Raw genomic sequence first — 20,602 nt, forward strand, 5'->3', positions numbered from 1 at the left:
CTTCTTAAGTGCAAATAGGGGGTACCCATTTCTGTCTCCCATACCCTGGAGACAAGAACTCCATTTCCTAGCCCTATATAGGCATTAGGGACATTGTAGACTTTCCCTAAAGCCACTTTTGCCCCACCTTTCTACACATACTATAAAGAACAGTGGATGACAAGAGGGGACCCTTGGATTCCCCAAATGGGTAAGGGTAGGGGAGGACCAACATGTTGATTTTCCTAAAAGTACCCCACTCAGGAGCCTTAGTCTATGTCAGATTATTCCACACCTGATAAGGTCAGAGTTGCTAAATAGAACCACCCTTCATCTTGGGATGGGACCAGCTCCTGGTCCACTCCTCACTCTATATAGCAAGATTCCAGAAGAGGTCAGCTGAGATGCCCACCACACATCTGCTGGGGCTCTCTGGATCCTCCTCTACTGGGCACCAAGCAAGGCCTGAATACCCAGGCACCTGAGGAGCTGGGAAAATGGCATGAGAGTGGAGGCTAGATGGCAAGTTAGAGTCTGGCAGGAAACCTGGGAAGAAGGGGGCAGGTCCCTGGACAGGGCCATGCTTTATCCTACCTTATCCCATTGACCCAAGCTTTGCCTTCAGCTGCTCCAAGTGTGAGGTTCTGACTTGGCTCTGGGCTGGGCTGTGTGTTTGAGAGTTTGCTCCACAAGCCCGGGAGGGGCATGTGTCTCTCCACAAAGCTGTCACAAGTAAGTGAGGGTCTTTCTGGTGAAGGATCCCTAGGGGGTGGGGCTCAGACTTTGCGGGTAGCGATGTCCCCACGTCCCCATCCATCATCATCCATCCAATCAGGAAGCCAATCTAAAGACCCAGTCTAAAGTTCTGCAATCCCTCAACAGAACTTGCCTCATTCCAAGCTGAGGCAGGAGGATCACAAAGTTTAGGCCAGCCCAGGTAACTCAGCGAGATCCTGTCTCAAAATAATAAAAAATAAATTTTAAAAAAGCTGGAGATATAACTTAGTGGTAAAGCATCCTGGAATCAATTCCCGGTAAAATAAGTAAGTAAATAAATAAATAAATATTCAAAGGGCTGGTGATGTAGTTCAGTGGCAAAGTGCCCCTAGGCTTGAATCTCAGTAACACTAATAAATAAGGAGAAAGGGAGGAAAAAAAGAAACACCTTTCTCGCAGAGCCTACCCCTTTACGGCCCCGCCCTTCGTTTGCCAAGCCGGATTCCTCCAACTGTGCCCTTCAGTCCTCAGGCCCCACCTCCTCGCTTTCGTCACTTGGCTGCCTACCCCTAGGCGTCCTTAGTCCGGAGGGAGGAACAATCTGCTTGGATACCTTCGTGCCTTGCTATCACCATAGCGACTGCTATAACGCCCCACCTCTGTACCCTAGGAAAGCTTCGGTGGAATCCATCACCACGAAAACGAACTCTCGCGGCGCTTAGCGTGTGCGGCCCCGCCCTGCCGCATGAACGAGGCAAGGAATAAAAAGAAGCAGGGGCTGTACTAATGATTCTGAGACCATGTCTGTCCGGCGGAGACGGCTCCCACCAAGCACCCGCCCTCCACTCCCGGGTCTTCCTATAGGTTCTGCTCAAAGCTTGCGGGGCTGTAACGTTACTGCGGGGCAAGTCTTCTCGTACCCCACTTAAGCTTCGCTTAGCTCCTAGTTTGGCCTTTCAGGTGCGGTTATATTCGATAAAGGGGTTCTGAGGGCTCCGTAAAATTTCCCTTTGACTCCGCTTTGCCCTTTTCGCTTCCAGAGGAGCCCTCGCTCGTTGATTTTTTTCCTTATTATTCCATGAACTCCCTCATTTAACAGGTGACAGGCGCTTCTCTCCCAGTTCTTCGTTCTGTAATACAGCGTTGAAATTTCATTCATTCCAAGACGGGTAGGGTGGGGTGCGCAGTAGCGTGCGTTTTTCTCTAGTGTTTCTTCCATCCCGTTATTTCTGGGACCCGTCCTTGCTTTTCCTGTCGGTTTCTTACCACCTTCCCCATCAACACTACAAGATCGCATGATTCTTGAGTAGTCAGGGCATTAGCAGAGTATCCGGCTTCAGGACCCCGCCCCAAACCTCCAAAGGAAAAACCGGAGCAGGTGATGTCGTCCTGGACGCCGAGGACCTCCCAGTGTCCTTACTTTTAAGCCCAGTGTCCTTAAAAGTAAAATCCCTGAGTCTATCTGCGACTGATCTAAGGAGGTGGGGACTGAGCTGGTGAAGTGGGGGAGCCCGGCAGGTCTAGCGCCGAGGAAATGGGTGGGGGCCCTGGGGCCGCGGACTCCGGAATCCACCCGGAGGAACGGTGGTACTACAGCACCACCTTCCGGGTAAGCCGCTTCATGCACAGAGTGTCCGCTGGCTCACCCTTGGGTCCCCGCGCGCCGCTCGCGCTGGCTTGACGCCAAGCGAACTGTGCTTGGGCAGGGGCCGCCCCCGCATCCTCCTGAGAATTCTAAGTGCAGTCAGGCGCGGAGAGAGAACGCACGGTGCGGGAACATGTAGGAGCCGGAGATTAGACTCACTGACCTGCACCTGAGCTTGGGTGGGGGTGGAGTAAAAGGGGTGGTGGGGGAGAAGGTGCCCCGGAACCTCAAGGGGGCACCAGTCTGAGAATAGGGGTGGGGAGAGTGTCACTGTTTCTCTGTGATCCAGATGTTCCCGCTTTTGGAAAGACATGGTACTTGGAAAATGATACTACCAGTCATCTCCTCGTGCGAATCTATTCCCCATTCCTTCACTTACTCATTCATACACCAAATCTGTACAATATTTTTTTCTAAATGCTCAGGTTCTTTCATTCTCTTCAGCGAGACCAGGCCGCCATCTTGTGACTGAACTCGGGAATAGCTCCCTATTTCCCTGCATTCTCCCATTCTCCCATGTGTAACAATGGAAATCTTTTTTTTTTTTTTTTTACCAGGGATTGAGCTCAGGGGCACTCAACCACTGAATGATATCCCCAATCCTATTTTGTATTTGATTTAGCAACAGGGTCTCACTTAGTTGCTTAGTACCTCGCTGTTGCACAGGCTGGCTTTGAACTCTCTCGATCCTCCTGCCTCAGCCTCCCAAACCTCTGGGATTACAGGCAAACAATGGCAGTCTTTTATGAGAAATCTGATCGCCTTTCTCTTCTGCTGAAATCCCCCTGGATAGTGATTTCTACTATCCATGTGCTCCCAGCAGCACTCTGCCTCTTCCCACCATTGCCTGTTGACTTGTCTCCTCCACTAGACTGTGCCCTGTGAGGGCAGGGGCTTTGGACACTGCTTATCTTCAACATCTGATGCAGTAAATCAATAAACATCTGATGAATAATATAAAAGTTTCCCTCTCATTCTTCTGTTTCTGGGTCCCTGCCCCAAGCAGGATGTTAAGATCTGGAGTGGCTGTGGGTGAGGACACTCTGATCTGACTGTTCTGGCACTGATTTCCATCCTAAATGTGTTGCCTCTCTCCTTCCTCTTGGCCAACCTCTTTTCCACCAATATAAGCCCAGAACAGAGGCCAGAGGGCAGTGGTGCATTTCATGGCAGGCTTTTCAGGGAGCTTGAGTCTGGGGCCTCTGAGCCTCCACAGCATCCCCCAATCCCTGTACAGCATCTTCTTAATAGTGATGGTCATGATGAGCTTGGTATTTGGTAAGTGGCTCCAAGGGTTCAGAAGGGTTTCCTGGCCTGCTGGATGGAGAAATAAATAAACTGATTGTCTGGGTACATATGCCCAGGATGCTTAGGTAAACCCAGGCAGCAGAAAAGATGCAATGGACAGGTGTGGTAGGGAAATACCTGGGTTTGCCTAAGGACTGATATTGACCCTGAGGGTCTTTTCTAGGAACTGCCCCATGGCTGTCTCACTTAGTGACAGTGATCTGAATGGAGATACTGAAGGGATTCTATCCAAATCTGAGGACAACGGAATAGGGAAGTTTGAGAAAGTACTTTCCCAACGATGGAAGCAGAATCCACAAAGTAGAACTAGGCTAAATTCTGTTTGATGATCTTACTGGGATGAAAGCACCATCTATAGAGAAACAGGATTCAAAGTGTTTGTTTAGTATTTGCCTCTGCCTCACCCAAGTGCTCTGCTGAGTCTGAGGTTTCATTAATGTTTGGTCTGAGCTGAGGACTAAAGGAAGAGGGGGATGTATATACATGTAGTTGGGGAAGGAGGGAGAGAATGGGTATTTGAGTGGACAAAGTTTAACATGGGCCTCTCCTGTGATAGGACTGCAAAAACAAAGCATGTGGCATGGGCTGCTTGACGTCCCCTGTCTGCATGAAGCATAGTCTTTCTGGCCTGTGATGCACTCTTGTTTTTACTTCTCAGCATTATGGATTTTAAAAAGTTCATGTCAAGTATGTTGGGGAACACCTGTAATCCCAGCTACTCAGGATCCTGAGGCAGGAGAATTGCAAGTTCAAGGCCAGCCTAGGTAACTTAGTAAGACACCGTCTCAAAAAAAGCTTTCCTGGAAAGTGTGAGGCCTTGGGTTCAATCCCTAATATCACAAATAAAATGAAGCATGTTTGGAAAAGAGTCTGGGGGACAGAGGATTTAGAGAGAAAGTTACAGAGGAAGAACTGCCCTGACAGGGCTGTACAAAGCTGGTATGTGCTGTCTTAGCCTCACCTGTGAATTTGAGAGAGACTGAGCGCTGGGCAAATGTTAGCTCTTCAAATACATATTGAATGAATGAATAAGTGATTTAATGAATTCTCACCTTTAGAGGCAAAAGAAGAGAGAAGAAAGATTTTTTTAATAAGGACTAAAGCTTCTGCTACACTAAACCAAATGGATTTAAAGAATCAGGGATTTTATGGTTTTCTGAGGTGGGGAGAGGACAATGGGATTGGCCAACCCAGAATCAGGTATGAGGGGTTTGGGTTCATTGCTTTTCTGTGTTCTAGGTAAGCTTGTTCCTGACAATCCGGGACCCCCTCAACCACCTCATCTCCCCAAATACCTGCGTTGCTATAGATGTCTCTTTGAAACCAAGGAGTTGGGGTGCCTTCTGGGATCAGACATCTGCCTCACTCCAGTTGGCAGCAGCTGCTTCACTCTGCATATAAAGAACAGTAAGCTGCCTTTTCCCACCATGGGCCCAGCCCTCTTAAGCAGCCTCTCCCAGCCTCCTAAACAGTACCCCAAGTCCTGTTCCTACAGCCGTAGGACACTGTTCCATCTCTTTCCTTCAGAATCACTCCCTATCTCCACTTCCACCAGCTTCCCTCCTCAACCCACAGCTGATTGGCTCCTACCCTCTTTGGCACCCAGGTTTGAAGGGGACCTTGGAGATCTCCAGAGGTATAGGCCTTTCCTCAAGTTGCCTGCTCCCCAGCTATCCGCATAGTTCCTATATGTGTCACTCTTCTGAAACTTCCACTGGTCCTCATAGTGACCTTCACTGTCTTGCCTTATCCCCCTGACACTCAGTGATTCATGTTTGGGTCCTTAGCTGTCTTCCACTGCATAGCTCTTCCTAGAGGACATTATCTGCTTCCTTGGCTTCAACCAGCAGCCACAGAGTACTTCCTCCTGGATCTGAATGTTACACTGAACCACTTTCCTTGTGTCCTGTTATCTACTGGACATCTCTACCTCATTTTCAACTTGCCGAAAATTGACCACATTCCTTCTTTCCTCAAGTCTGTTCTTCCACCTAGTCCCCTGCCTGCTTTTCTTCCCTCCCTCTCTCTTTTCCTTTCCTCCCCTCCCTCCCTCCTTCCTTCCTTCCTTCTTTATTATTATTTAGTACCAGGGTTTGAACCCAAGAGTGCTTAACCACTGAACCACATCCCCAGCCCTTTTTGTTTATTATTTTAAGACAGGGTCTTGCTAAATTGCTGAGACTGGCTTTGAACTTGTGAACTTCCTGCCTCAGCCTCAAAGCCACTGGGATACAGGTGTTTGCCACCACATCTGGCTATTTATTTATCTTTTGAGACATGGTCTCTCTATATTGCCCGGACTGGTTTCCAACTCCCAAAGCCTCCTAAGTGCTGGGATTACAGATTCACACCACTTTCTCCTACCTTTACTAAGTTAACAAAGACAGCACACACACTCTGTGTCAGGTACTGTTTATTTTAGAACCTTATGAGGCAGTATATTATCCCCACTTTACAGATAGGGATATAAAGATGTAGAAAGAAAAAAAATCTGCTTGAATCTCAGAGGCTGGGTCAGAAGTAGTGGCTCCACGGATGGTGTTCTTAACAATCAATGCATGAAATTGCCTTCATTTACATCCTTCCACTACATTTTTAAATTTTTTAAAAAATTTTTTCAGCCATGCTGGACATTGAACCCAGGGCCTTAAGAGTGCTAGACATGTGCTATATGACCAAGCTGTATTCCCTAGTCCTCTCATTACTTTATCCTGTCTGCAATCTTCTGTGCACATTTCACCCTAAATATGCTGCTTTTTTTTTTTGGTACTAAGGATTGAACCCAGGGGTGCTCAACCACTGAGCCATATCCCAAGCCCTTTTTTTATATTTTGTTTAGAGACAGGGTCTCACTGAGTTGCTAAGTGCCTCTATAAGTTGCAGAGGCTGGCTTTGAACTCGAAATCCTCCTGCCTCAGCCTCCCAAGCCAATGGGATTACAGGCATGCACCACTGCCTGGCCCCCATATTCTTTTATTCACTCTTTTATTTCTCCCAGACAGTAGCAGACCATAATAAACACATAAACACTGTTCTGCATTTGCTTTTTAAATTTGATAACAGTTATGAGGACTTAATGTTTCCATATCAGGTTATAAACAGCTTTGTTGTTCTGTTGAGGTATTCCACTGTACTTCATGGCAGTGGGCATATCAAAGCTGATTTATTCATCCTACTATTGATAGGCATCTAGGCTGTTTCTAATATTTTTCTCTCTCAAGCAGGGTAGCAGTGAATATCCTTGTGTATGACTTTTTGGGACAGGGACACAAAGCTTTTTTTCCCCTTTAATACATACATTATATCAAAGACATCATCACCCTATTTTATTACTTTTACCCTCTAATGGGTGCTTGTTCTCCCCATTTTGCTCTACAGACCTCAACTTAGTCCTGGCTCCTCTAGTTTTTAAATGGTTCTTTTCTATCAACCTTCCTTGGTTGTGTGGCTTGTGACCCACTGGACACTTCCCACTCCTACCCAATTCTAGGAGTCTTTTCTTTTGACCCAGGGAAGTCTATTTGGGGGAAGAGGGTATGAGGATGGGACTCTGCATGGGAACCTCCTAGTCACTGGAGTTTGTGGTCCTTCCATAGGCAGTGGTTCTGACATCTTGGTGAATGACTGCCGCAGCCAGGAGCAGATGAGTGATTGCTCATATACTCATTCTTCTCCTGTGTCTGGCTTCTGGATATACTCTCAATGCTGCTTCTTGGACTTCTGCAACGACCCTAAAAATAAAGTACTCTAACATTCATTAGAAGGACTACCAAGAACCTTGGAGAAAACTGCCAGTTTCCTGCCACCCTTCTGATTTCTACCTGGGTTCAGCCAGGGAAACTTACAATTTCTTATACTACCCCTCCCTGCCTTCCTCAAGTCACTACCCCAGACTGGACTTTCCTCCTCTTGGTTAATTCTCCCCTACTCCCACTCTGCCTCCCAGGTTCCCTCTCTTGCCCCAAGTCCCCAGGTGTTCCTTAGAAATAAATGTTTGGGCAAAGTGTTTGGTTTGTCTATCATCTGGTCAAGGTAGAACTCCCTAAATGTCCCATTTTGAGGACAGGAAAGAAGCATCCAACTTTGCTCCTGCCCCACTTCAGTATCTCTGATTCAGCTCTAGGCATAAAAGGGCAAAAAGGAATGGAAGCCCTCCTATGAAGGCTAGATTAGTGGGCATCCTGAGAAGTTCTGTTCAACTAGAGAAGTGTGGGACTTGAGGGGAGGTTCAGAGGACTATGATGGCAAAAAGGGTGGCTGCAAAAGGCCAGGTCTACGTAGGAGGGGGTGGATGAGAAGGGCACATTAGGCCCAGTGGACCCCTGGTCTCCGATTTCCAGGCTCAGTGTCCCTCTTCAAGGATCAGCAAATTTCCCAAGGGTCTTGGGTTCCTCAGCCTGAGGCTGTCTTCCAATTTGGCCTGCTAGAGCTGCATAAACCTGGGCTTATCTCTGTCTTGTACTGAAGTTAGAGGTTCTGGGGGACAGGAAGCTCAGCTAGGAGTGGGGGCACAGAGGGTTTGTTTTTGTACCTCCAACTGCCTCATGATCTAAAACTTAACAATGGTGTCTTTGCCCCAGTACAGACCATCAACAGGTAGATTTGCTGATCTGCAATATGCTGAATAGGAAAGAGTATGTAGTGCCATTTCCATCAAGCAGAGAGACAAAACTTACCCAAGGTGCTTTAAGGCTACCTCTGAGGGTTAGTAGTGCTTGGGAAGGGACATAAAGGCAGTATTGGGTCTGGTAAAGGTCTTAAAGCTGACTTGACAGATGGTTATACAGATGCATAGGTGACAAAAACCCATCTTAGGTTATGCACAAGCTTCTGTATGCTTTGCCAGAAAGGTTTTAAAAAGTAAGATTAAGCCAGGTGTGGTGGTGCATGTCTGTAATCCCAGCAATTTTGGAAGCTGAGCCAAGTGATTACAAGTTCAAAGCCAGCCTCAGCAATTTAGCAAGACGCTAAGCAACTCAGTGAGACCCCGTCTCTAAATAAAATACAAAATAGGGCTGGGGATGTGGCTTAGTGGTCGAGTTCCTCTGAATTTAATCCTGGAACCCACCCTTCCAAAAAAAAGTAAGATCAAAAATTGTATGTGCGGGCTGGGGATGTGGCTCAAGAGGTAGCGCGCTCCCCTGGCATGCGTGTGGCCTGGGTTCGATCCTCAGCACCACATACCAACAAAGATGTTGTGTCCGCCGAGAACTAAAAAATAAATATTAAAAATTCTCTCTCTCTCTCTGTCCTCTCTCAAAAAAAAATTGTATGTGCATTGTCTCTAAAGTGCATTATATACTTAAAAAAAAATTTTTTTTTTCCCTCTTTAGCACTGGGGGTTGACCCTTACCAAACTGCTGAGTCTTGTTAATTTGCTGAGGCTGGCCTCAAACTTGCAATCCTCCTGACTCAGCTTCCCAAATTTCTGGGATTAGGTATACAACAAGGTATCTGACTTATAAAGCACTTATATACAATTTGTATGTGTGCATATTTACGTGTCCTTCAACCATGAGGCATAAAAAGGCATTCTTCCTTGACAGGTAACCAAAATGAGACTGGGAGAGACTGACTTACCCAAGTGGCAGAGGAGCTCAGATTAGGCCTCCCAGCCACAAAGCTGTACTGCTTTCAGAATTTTCATAACCCCCAAGTTTGGGAAAGGCAGATACTTGGCTATACTTTTTTTTTGGTGGTGGTGCTGGGGATTGAACCCAGGGCCTTGTGCATGCAAGCAAGCACTCTACCAACTGAGCTATATTCCCAGCCCCCTGACTATACTTTTGTGGGACTCCTGGTGCTTAACAAGTCTGGCTCAGGGCAGTGACGGGTGTTTGTTGAATATGTGAAAGCTGACTTTTGAGTATCCACTGTTGCTTTCTGTATGCTTGCAATTTTTCAGAAACAAAATATTAAAGATCCAACTACTGCATTCCCACCAGTACACACTCTGCACATCCCCCTCCATCTGAATCCCCATACAGGGGATCTTGGGTATTAATACACTTGAAAACTAAGTAAAGGAAGAAGTCCAGGTCCCTTAGCATCAAGTGATTCTGAGATGTAGATCCTGAATCTTCCTGGTTTGAAGTTTTTTCCTAGATTTTGCAGAATATGTTAAGGTTGAGGAGAGTCAGGATCCTCATGCTTTGATCTTTGAGCATCGGGTAGGGAAGGATGTGGGCCCTTTGGGGGAGGGCCAAGAGGCCACAAAGAGTGGGTGGGACTCTGAAATCCTGTTTGAATGTCAAACTTATTAACTTTCTTTATCCTATTTACACCTGCCCACAATTAAACCTGACATCACAAACAACATGACACAGATTTAGTAGCCCAGTCTGTTTATTGTGGAGGGAAATGGGGGATGTAGAACAGAGTAGGACAGACCCTCTCTTTCCTTTCACCAGGCACTAATGGACATGGGTATCAGTACTCAGTGAGGAGAAATGGGGCTGAGGAGGAGAAATACTGTGAAAAGAAAAGACACAGGCAGCAGGAAAGTAGGATGGAAGAGGAGATGGAAGAGGCAATGAGGCAGAAACATCAGATTGCTATGTCAGGAAATCTTCACAGCAATCTACCCTTAGTCCTTTCTTCTGCTAGTTCAGTCTGGCACCAACTCTTAGAGACAGGCAAAAGAAAGGGGATATAGTGCCAGATCTGAGTAGATGTGGCAGGTGACCAGACTGAGAAGAGGGGAAGATGGTGAAACACTCAGATGATGGGAACCTCTGTGCCTTTTTCAGGTCAGACTGGGAAGAATTCACATTTGAGATTCTTTATTAGTAATGGAGGAAAAAAGAGCAGCACCAGGGTTCCTGGGAGGAAATTAAATGAAAACCATATAGACACTGGAGGTCCAAAGGAGGGAGGCCTAAGAGATCACAGGGGTCAGAGGATGTGATATTCTCAGAGGGTACTGCAAGATGCTGGAGGTGTTGAGGAAAGGCTCTGGAACAGAGTGGAATTTTGAAAGGGAAAGATGTCAGGGTCCAGCCTGGGGAAGAACCAGAACTCTTGAACTGTTGAGGAACAAGTACATGTGGCGTAGGTCAGCAATGGACAAGCCCAGCTCCAGGGGCAGAGTGAACAGGGTCTCCTGGCCTTTAGGCTCCTTCCCAGCATCAAAGCTAGGCAGGGGCAATGAGAGGTTCAGGGCCTGGTAGAACTGGTGGATCTGGGGGTTGGACAGGGGCCGGATTATGGGTCTTTTGCGGGACTCAGGCAGGGAGCTCTGGAGTTGGGGGCTGAACCAGGCGTTGCAGTAATCATACTGGCAGCACTGGGCCTCATACCAGTACCCTGCCAAGTAGGTGCTGTGTTTTTCTTGGCAGCGGTAAGAATTGTACTGTCCACAGCCTCGGATGATGAAGCGAACCTTGTTATCTAAAGGAGATGGGACAGCCATAATCTCCAATAATAGCTTCACACAGTCCCCAAACTTGGTTCCCCTGCCGTTGATTCCCCAAACCTCACCCAGACCCGATTTCTATTCTGGGCACCTTCAGATGAGGCCACAAGAACCCCTGCCCCTCCTTCCAAGATGCTCTGTAGGAAGAAACCAAGCCATAGCTGTCCCACCAGCAGCCCCTTCCTGGGACTTTACTCACTAATATAGATGGTGATCACCATGCATGGGGATAAGCTGCTGATAGTACACTTCTCGGAGCCCGAAATGCATCCTACAGAAGGATCTTCTAAGAGGCACAAGTGGCAGGTCCGGACCTGGGGGACAGGACCTGGGGATGCCAAAGAAGGAAGGATGGGAGCAGAGGCTAGGATGGCAAACATTCAGAGCCCCAGTTCTACCCCTTTTCTAGACGATTTTCCCCTTCTTCCCTGCCCCTGGGCCTCACTTACCCTTTCCCACTGTGAAGGCCACCATGATAAGCACATCTACAAGCATATAGGCCTTCATTATTGAATTCGGGAGAGAGGGGTGGTTCTTGAAGGATGCCTAAAACCCTAGGAAAGAGTTTGATCCTGAACAGCAGGATGGTTTTGACAGGCAGTCTGAGGAATTTGCTGTGAGTGTGGAGCTATATTCCTGCCTGGGGCAGGATTCTGGCTGGGGGAGGAAATTATTAACTTGGCAGGAGGGACAGCATGTCCTAAACCATAAAGTCTGGTTCCTGAGAGTGGGAGCAGTGGCCCAGACAGGGTAATACGTGGTTACCACACAGATCTTTGTTTAGTTGTCTATCTTTATCCTACACGTCCCCCTTCTCTCAAGGGCCCATAGATTGATTAGTGTCAGTCTTTGGCACTTTCTGTAGTCTTTCCCATACAATAGGGTTAGTTCCCATTGTGCTGGGACATTGCCCAGGCCTAAGAATCCCCATCCTTCTTTTTTTTTTCTTTAAAAAGAGAGTGAGAGAGGAGAGAGAGAGATAGAGAGAATTTTTAATATTTATTTTTTAGTTCTCGGCGGACACAACATCTTTGTTGGTATGTGGTGCTGAGGATCGAACCCGGGCCGCACGCATGCCAGGCGAGCGCGCTACCGCTTGAGCCACATCCCCAGCCCAGAATCCCCATCCTTCTGAGGAGCATATCTCACATACCCCAGACGGGCAACATGGATTACCACAGGATCTCTTCCCTCCTCTCCACCCCTTACAGTTCTGTTTATTTTAGGACTACATTCCCTTAAAACCGAAACTAAAAAAATAATATTGCTGGTTAAGCCCCTTATAAACAAATACCCATGGTGCTCAAAGAGAACAAAAATATTATCCTTGTCCTTAAAACCTGATTGTTTCTTTTCTTTTCCTTTTGACATTTTATTTCCCCCACTTTGCTCTACAATAAAAATATAAAACCAAATCCATGCAGCACAGATGTGTGCTGGTTTACAACCTAGGAGGGTGGGCTGAGCCATGGCTCCTTGGGTCCAACACACCACCACCATCCCTTTCCCAACCACAAGCACCAGTAGACTAACTCATGGCCTTTTCTTCCACTTTATTTCATATTCCCACCACAATAATGACTCCTTTAATTTAAACTAAAAACCAGAGGGTTCTTGAAAGGGTGGCAGCAAAGGAATGGAAGTGTCAAAGACTGAGTGAGGGACACACGGGGTGGGGAATCAGCGAATAGTCTTGACTGGGCTCTTGAAGTTGCTGGCGGCTTGGAGTTGCAGCTGATAAGCCATCGGATGGATCTTGAAACCGTAGAGCCTGGCCAGGGCAGAGGTCAGAGAGGCAGCAGGGTGAGCCCAATCTTGGCCCTGCTTGCATTCCCACCTCCCTACCCCAGCTGAGCCTGCTCAATGCTTGAGAAGCTTCTGTGTTTATGAATATTTGGGAATGTATCTTAAACATCCATTAAAGCTGTAATCCCAGTGGCCTGGGAGGCTGAAACAGGAGGATTGAGAATTCAAAGCCAGCCTCAGCAATGGTGAGGTGCTAAGCAACTCAGTGAGACCCTGTCTCTAAATAAAATACAAAATTGGACTGGGGATGTGGCTCAGTGGTTGAGTGCCCCTGAGTTCAATCCTTGGTATAATAAATAAATAAATAAATAATTAAATAAAAAATAAAAAATTCATTAAAACTTAAATTCCAGACCAGGTGTGATGGTGATCCCTACAGTTCCAGCTACTGAGGAATTTTGAGACCAGCATAAGCAAGACTGAAAACAAAACAAGCCTGGTATCATGACACACTTTTATAATCTCAGCTACCAAGACGCTGAGGAGGAGAACATAAGTTTGTGAGAAAAGCCTGGGCACCTTAAAGAAATCTTACTTCAAAATTAAATTTAAAAAAGAGTTGTAGATGTAGTTTAGTGGTAGAATACTTGTCTAGCATGTCCCAAGTCCTGGGTTCAAATCCCAGTATAACATACAAAAAAATAAAACAACCAAAACAGAAAAAGAAAGCACTATCAACTAGGCACATGCTATTAGCATCCGTGTTTGATGGACAAGGAAACTGAGGCACAGATAATCAAATAACTGCCCTACAATCATTCAGCAGGAAGAAGCCTGGTTTTGGAAAAGCAGGCCTCAAGAAAGGGCTATCTGTGACCTCCCTTTTCTCAGTAAATCCTCAGCCTTTCCTTTGACCCTTGGTGATTCTGTCCCTGCTCCCCACCTGGGCACAAACTGGTTGGCAGGTCGCTTGGGCCGGTATTCTGGATGCACCATGAAGAGCATGTGAGGGAAACCGGTGCCGAAGTAGGCGCCGTCCGTGTGATGGTGCCTCGATGACTTGGGTGTGTACACATCCATGCACTTGGGACAGTAGAGCTTCACCATGGCCTCGCCTGGGATGTCTGAAAGGCCTGGGAGACAGCCAGACTCTGCAGGCCAGGTACCCCCCAACTCTGCCCAAATTCCCCATAAGACTCAGGCACCAACCTGCTGAGTCTCAGTCTTGGAGGATTGACATACAGTGCCCTCCTCTCCCTTCTTCAACACTCACCGATGGGAAGCATTGGCTGGTTCTCACAGTACACTCGGGGACAGTAGCCAAAATCCCCCTGCTGGTACTTTTCCAACTGAGGTGAATAAAATGGAAGGGAGTTGGCAGGTAAGTGTGATGAGAAGAGGCAAGCCCTTCCTCAGCCCAACCAACATCACTCTGCCCCTCCCACCTCCCACTTCTGACCAGAAGCCCCTTCTCTGGTCCAGATGGGCCCTCTGACTCCTCTGCTGCCTTTCCTCCAGTTGGGCAAGCTGCAGAACATCAGTGCCATCTGCTATTTGTTCCCTAAAGAAGAGGCAATCTATAACAACCCCCTGTCCAAGCTCTCATCTCCCTCCCTGAAAATAGTCCCCTCAGCACAACCCCCAGTAAGATTCATTCTCCAAGCCCTGGCCCTGAGCTAAATTCCTTGATTGGGATGAAGCCATTCCCGATGGTGACTTCTTGCTGAAGGAATTATTTCCCTTATTGCTTCAGAAGGAGTTAAGTGGGAGCAGAGAGGCCTCACCATCTGGGCGATGCCACGGTTGGTGAGGATGTATCGGGCGTGGATCAATCCATACAGCATCTCAGCTGCCTGCTCAATCAGGTCACTCTGGTTGGGGTTGTCTTCCAGCTCTTCATCTGCAATGTGGGCCGGCCAGATGCAACCACTTGTTTTTCAGCTTTCCTAGATACCCATCCACCCTTAGGGATCATAAGCTACTCAGCTTGTCCAGTGCCCACCTTTGAGCCCCACCCCAATCATCACCTGGCATCCAAACCAGAAAACTGGTCCTTTGAACTTTTCACCAATTCAAAGAAGCTCTGCCTTCTCTCCACACTTCTTCAGCCCCTGCTCTCTTCTCTCCCTCCCTACTCCCTTCTCAACACATAAACACAAAGAAGTCAGTCTAGACTGAAAGGTGCAAAGCAAGAGAAAGAGATCATAAATGATATCCATGAGTAAAGTGGCATTATGGAATAATGAGTTATAAATTCAGAGAGCAAGAAAACCATCGTACAATGAGGCAAGTCAGATAGGGGATCAAAATAAAGCAGGGGATTTGAGGTTAGAAGAGTAGAGAACTAAAAGGAAATTTAAAATCTCAAAAAAATAATAGGGATTGGAAGAGAAAAGAAGGCACATATGTGTGTGTGAATGCACATGCATACACACAACAACCCTGAAGAAGCCTCACCAGGCTCCAGGTCCAAGATCATGTCTAGAGCTTGTCGATAGTGAGGCACCTGCTCATTGAGTCCAGTAAGATTAAATTTGTCCTGGATATAGTCTTCATCCACCTGACAGAACACAGAAGACAGAACCTTTATAAGAATACCCAGCTCTAAACTGTATCTGTTCCCCACTCCCAACTTGGCAGAAGTACTTGAGTTATCTCCTGCCAGTTTACATCACTCTCTCAAAAAGCTTAGGCTTTTCTAAGGATAAGCAGGTATAGCATCCTCCTCCTTACACAGATATTCCTTTCAAGATCACTATTTCTTCTTCAGCCTCTCATCTCTAGGAACCCGTTTTTGTCTTCTACTTTGGTATATCTGGCTTTGTGATGATGATGGACACTGAACAACCTGGTGTCTAAAGGCTGTTTGAATCCCTTACATTAACACACAGCCATGCCCATTACAAAGATCTTAACATGAAGCATTTCAAATTTCTTAACTACCAAAGGTAGACACTACCAGTATACTATCCTAATAATAAGACAGATTAACAGATCCAAATTTATACTGCTGCAGGGTGGCAGGTCCCCAGTCAGCCTCTTCTTCACTGGTTAGTAGAGAACTACTGGTAAGACCTTTCCTTGATGGGAAGGAGTGCCCATAGACACATCTAAGTGTACAGAAACTGAAAGACATGAGGAGTTATCAATTAGGGGTTTGAAGAGAACTCACTTCACAGAAGAATTCATTGCCACGGAGCCCACAGAACCAGGAAATCCAAGACACCTCCTCTGAGCTACTCATCTTCACGTCGGCTGGAAAAAAAAGGGGAGGGGGTATGGTGTTGTTATAAGTAAGCCCAAACTCTCCCGTCTGCCTCTGGTATCCTCCCTCCTCCCACACTCCAACACGGAAAGATTTGGGGCCACCCTTTCTTAAAGGATCCCAGGCCCTGAAGCAACCCTCTCCAGCCTCTCTTACACTTCTGCCACTTTTTGGTGAGGGGGAAATTCTCTTAAGTCTCACCACTTGTGAGAAACCACAGGTACTGATCCACCTACTCTATCCACTCTCTAACTCTCCCTGACCTCTCCCCTTTGTGTCAGTTTCAGCTGGGCCCTCGGCTTGGGCTCCCTACCACCGCAGGTGTCTGCATGTCCTCCGCGTCTTTCCCAAGGGTTCTGAAGTTTATCCTTCCCAAGGGCCGGGTTCCTCCTTTCCTCACATACTGAGAACGGCCGTCATGCCCCTTTCACCGGAGTACCCAGATAACACCTCCGGCCCTCAGCTCATTCTCCCTTCCTTCCTTTGGTGATGGACCGGGTCACTTCCTTCCTCGCCCCCACATCAAGGCGCAAAGACCCCATGTGCCGCGCCCAGGCACAGGGGACAGGCACGGCGACGACCTTAGACTCACCCTCTGGACGGGGAACGGGACCGGGGCGGGGGAGGGGATTACGGCTTCTAAGGAACGGCGGCTACCGCTACAGCGCAGGCCGCAGACCCGACCGCGGCAGGCTAAGTTGGGGGGGTAGTGGGGGGGGGAGAGTGGAAACTGGAGAGGGTGGGGAAGAGGGAAATGCGCAAGCGCCAAGGGTCGGGCGGCTCGGTGGACGCCGGGAAATGGAGTCCCCAGTATGGAGAAAAACTATCGATTTGAGTAGAAGCGAACTACGAATCCCAGGAGAACCTGCGCACGACCCTGGTGTCGCGAGGCCCCCGAGAAAGACGTCTGGGGGGCGGGGCTCAGCGAGGCACCACCGGAAGCGGAAGCCAAGTACGGCGTTCGGGGCCAGCGAGCCTGGGAAATACAGTCGTGCGCGCACTGGACTGAGGGGTCGAGAAGGGGCGGGGACTGGGGCAAGCTGACTGATCCCTCCCCGCCTCTCTCACACCTTTCCCCTCAGGTCCCAGCTCGGCGCTATAGCCCTGCGGATGGACTCCATTCTAGGTCTATCCACTGGGCCCCTATTGCCAGTCAGGTTCTTCCTCCGAGTCGGACCCGCCACTAGATCCCCTGACGGACCCATGTTTCACCCGGGATTTGGCGTAAGGCCGGGAGGTGTGACCGGCTCCATTCTGAGGGACTTGGATCGGGTGTGCTTAGGCTGAGCTGAGTGAGTGGTGTGAGAACCGGGACGGCCCAGTGCGCTAACCTGAGGTGGCGCCAGCCATTCTGCTGTTCGTCCCTTTGGACTTCTCCATTTCCTCTTAGGGCTTGAATGGAGCGTTCTGCTGCGGGCTCTTAAGTGTGTTCTTCGAACCCTGGTCAGAGTAATGGTGAGGGGCAACGTGACGTTATTTCATTTCACAGCTTCTCGGCATTCCAGGTTTCCTTCTGGCTCCTCAGGGCCTTTCTTAAACCGGAGAATGGTTTCCCAGCTCCAGGAAATGAACTTGTAGGTGGGGGCCACATCGAGGGCCGCGAAGGGCATTGTGGGGGCGTTATGTAAAAGTAGGACCCCAACCGACAGAACTCCGGGGTCCTCGCGCTAGTTAGGCACGCGATGCTTGACGCGTATACTCGAAAAGGTTCCAGCGCGGGAAACCACCTTTTGGGTGTTTTGTTGTTGGTGTCGTCACGCATGCGTCTTCATGCCGTGTGGCTGTGTCAACTCTTTAGATTAGAATAGCGCCATTTTACTGTACGGAACCTACAAAGCAACGCAGGCAGGAGCCTTTCCCATTTTCTGGAGATACTGCAGAAAAATATCACATCTGTTTTTGTTTGGAAACAGGAGATCTCGAAATAGGATCGAGCAAGAATTAAAGGGCCGGTTTGAGTTTCCTTAGTGGTATGTATTAGAGATTTTTTTTTTCTTCTCAGTGCTGATATTGAATCCAGGGTTTTATATTTGCAAGAGCTCTGCCATCTATGTAGATCCACACGTCTAATTCCTCATGGAGTTTTAGTAATCTTTACTAAGGGGCCGGGTCTATTATTCTAGGGGTCACTGTTTTTACATGTGACCCAGGACCTTAAGCCTTGAAGGGCTTTAGGTTGTGGAGTCAAGTTTTGGGGCAGTAGGGCGTTGTTCATCCAAGGCCATCCTTTCTCCCAGCAGATCCCTGGAGGTGGTACTGGTCACTACAGAGGCCATTGGGTTAGGTTGCTTGTTTATCCTTCTTTTGTCTACATTTTCCCAAAAGCCATGTCCAGGCCTTCCCTCATCACATTCACCCCAGCCACAGACCTCAGTGACCTATGGAAGGATGGGCAACAGCAGTCAGAGCCTGAAAAGCCAGAGCCCACCCTGGATGGGGCTGCAACACGGGCTTTCTATGAGGCACTGATTGCAGATGAGAACAGTACACCTGAACCCCAGAGATTTCGGCCTGATCCTGTTAGGGAGAAAAAAAGGAAGAAAAGAAGAATGACAAGGGAGGCTGCAGCAGAAGCAGTGGCAGTAGGAATATCAGGAAGACATGGACAAGGCAGATCCTTTGAAGCTGAGGACAAAATGACCCAGTGGATATTGAAGGCTGCCCAAGAGGGGGACCTGGCAGAACTTCGAAGGCTGTTGGAGCCCTGTGAGGCAGGGGGAGCTGGAGGGAATATCAACGCTAGAGATGCCTTCTGGTGGACACCTCTGATGTGTGCTGCTCGAGCTGGCCAGAGTGCTGCTGTGCATTATCTTCTGGGCCGAGGGGCAGCCTGGGTGGGGGTCTGTGAGCTGGGTGGCAAGGATGCTGCTCAGCTGGCTGAAGAAGCAGGCTTTGCCAAGGTGGCCCGCATGATCAGGGAGAGCCATGGAGAGACACGGAGCCCAGAGAACCGGTGAGGGGGAACCTTATCCCATACTCTTCTTTCAATGTGTTCTGCCTTTCCTGGCCACCCCATACCAGAGGCCCTAGAACAGCTTAAGGAGTGTCCCTATTCTCCAGGGTAGGTTGATAAAATAATATACTCAAGTGGATATGGACATATACTCCCTAAGTTTAAATTCTAACACCACTTATTTGGAAGAAAATGACTACATATGTTTTCCCATCTGAGAAATGGGGGTTAAAGAGCACCTTTTTCATGGGATTGTTTTTAGGATTCAGTGAGTTAAATATATAAGTGCTAGAATAGTACTTGCCATGAAATCTGCACTATAAAAATAATAGCTATAGTCATTATCATTCCCTTTCCCAAGATCTTGTGAGGCTTGGTTGCCAACTTTTCTTCCCAATATTGCCATCTGGGTCCCTCTTGCTAGGTGGGGAGGGGCTTGGGTATAGCTTAGTGGTGGAGCACTTGCCTAGCATGCATGAAGCCCTGGCTTTTAATCCCATCATTCAAAGCAAAACAAAGTGATGATGCTAAGTGGAAAGGAAGGCAATGTGTTCCTTAGCAGAAAAGCTGGAGGGATTCTGCCCCACACTGCCATCCCCCTAAGGCCTCAATTCTTCGACTTTGATTCCTCTGTTCTTTCTCTGTAGGTCTCCTTCGCCCTCCTCTCGGTACTGCGAGACCTGTGATGCCCATTTTGAAGACTCCAACCACTGCACATCCACTGCTCATCTGCTGTCACTGTCCAGGGGTTCCCAGCCCCCTAGCCTTCCCTTTGGGGTGCCCACCTCCAGCCCTGGTTTCAAGCTGCTGCTGAGGGGAGGCTGGGAACCAGGAATGGGGCTGGGACCCCGGGGTGAAGGCCGTGCCAACCCCATACCTACTGTCCTCAAGAGGGACCAAGAAGGTCTAGGTTACAGATCAGCACCCCAGCCCCGAGTCACACATTTCCCAGCTCGGGATACCCGGGCTGTGTCTGGGAGAGAGAGAGCTCCTCGAGTGGCCACACTTAGCCAGAGGGAGAACAGAAAGCAAGAGGAGAAGGACAAGGCCTGGGAGCGGGATCTGAGGATATACATGAACCTTGATTTCTGACATAGGTGAAATCTGATGTTGGTCTGCTTTGAATTCTGAACTTGGATCTCTGACTTGGGCCCTTCGACTTATGTTTTCTGGGATCTGCCCAGGTGCCAGATCTTCAGGTTTTGGTTGTTGGACATTGATTTGGGGAGGAAGGGCTGAGAATTGAGAAATAAACATCTTGTATTGTGGTTTATTTACTTTTTTGGAATCTGTTGAGGAAGCCAAACAGAAATCTGGGGACTACATATAAGTCCCACCTGAGCCAAAAGAGGCAGCCTCCCCAGGTGACTGCCAGTCTGGGTTCATTTCCAGATCCTAGCACCTGCTGGATAGGTGCCCCACCTATTCTTTCAAACTTTCCTGAACTCTGGAATTGCCATAATTCTCACCTCCCCTAAGAAGGGTCCCCTGACTATTCCAGCCAATTCAGTCACTGATCTTAAACATAGTCATATACTATGTACTAAGACTACTAGTGAAAGACTTTCCCAACCC

General features: G+C 48.2%; 4 protein-coding genes across 9 annotated transcripts; 2 read left to right on the forward strand and 2 right to left on the reverse strand.

Annotated features, from left to right (window-relative positions):
• Positions 1-2,230: 2,230 nt before the first annotated feature.
• Ly6g5c (lymphocyte antigen 6 family member G5C) lies at positions 2,231-7,657 on the forward strand. The gene is made up of 4 exons (XM_005338996.5): positions 2,231-2,305; positions 3,478-3,619; positions 4,889-5,056; positions 7,246-7,657. Exons 1-4 carry the CDS (start codon positions 2,231-2,233, stop codon positions 7,398-7,400), a joined length of 540 nt encoding a protein of 179 aa, XP_005339053.2. The 3' UTR covers positions 7,401-7,657.
• Positions 7,658-9,976: 2,319 nt separating this feature from the next.
• On the reverse strand, positions 9,977-12,453 carry Ly6g5b (lymphocyte antigen 6 family member G5B). Its single transcript, XM_013364646.4, has 3 exons — positions 11,513-12,453; positions 11,263-11,391; positions 9,977-11,038 (listed from the first exon to the last, which is right to left on the reverse strand). The coding sequence occupies exons 1-3, from the start codon at positions 11,568-11,570 to the stop codon at positions 10,638-10,640; spliced, it is 588 nt and encodes a 195-aa protein (XP_013220100.1). The 5' UTR covers positions 11,571-12,453; the 3' UTR covers positions 9,977-10,637.
• A 146-nt stretch (positions 12,454-12,599) lies between these two features.
• Csnk2b (casein kinase 2 beta) lies at positions 12,600-17,548 on the reverse strand. 3 transcript variants are annotated; one of them, XM_021735735.3, is made up of 7 exons: positions 17,406-17,548; positions 15,982-16,064; positions 15,267-15,369; positions 14,594-14,709; positions 14,083-14,158; positions 13,753-13,942; positions 12,600-12,834 (listed from the first exon to the last, which is right to left on the reverse strand). In XM_021735735.3, exons 1-7 carry the CDS (start codon positions 17,452-17,454, stop codon positions 12,744-12,746), a joined length of 708 nt encoding a protein of 235 aa, XP_021591410.1. In that variant the 5' UTR covers positions 17,455-17,548; the 3' UTR covers positions 12,600-12,743. The 3 variants fall into 3 exon arrangements, with proteins under 3 accessions (XP_021591410.1, XP_005339054.1, XP_013220104.1); XM_005338997.3 differs by lacking the exon at positions 17,406-17,548 and adding an exon at positions 16,667-16,809; XM_013364650.4 differs by lacking the exon at positions 17,406-17,548 and adding an exon at positions 16,388-16,538.
• Positions 17,023-20,300, forward strand: Gpank1 (G-patch domain and ankyrin repeats 1). 4 transcript variants are annotated; one of them, XM_078020293.1, is made up of 4 exons: positions 17,023-17,298; positions 17,988-18,044; positions 18,400-19,027; positions 19,675-20,300. In XM_078020293.1, exons 3-4 carry the CDS (start codon positions 18,402-18,404, stop codon positions 20,117-20,119), a joined length of 1,071 nt encoding a protein of 356 aa, XP_077876419.1. In that variant the 5' UTR covers positions 17,023-17,298; positions 17,988-18,044; positions 18,400-18,401; the 3' UTR covers positions 20,120-20,300. The 4 variants fall into 4 exon arrangements, with proteins under 4 accessions (XP_077876419.1, XP_040138307.2, XP_040138306.2 ...); XM_040282373.2 differs by having other exon boundaries at positions 17,023-17,200; XM_040282372.2 differs by lacking the exon at positions 17,023-17,298 and adding an exon at positions 17,390-17,529.
• Positions 20,301-20,602: the final 302 nt, after the last annotated feature.

This window comes from Ictidomys tridecemlineatus, chromosome 8 (genome assembly GCF_052094955.1).
Source record: "Ictidomys tridecemlineatus isolate mIctTri1 chromosome 8, mIctTri1.hap1, whole genome shotgun sequence".
Taxonomy (NCBI): domain Eukaryota; kingdom Metazoa; phylum Chordata; class Mammalia; order Rodentia; family Sciuridae; genus Ictidomys; species Ictidomys tridecemlineatus.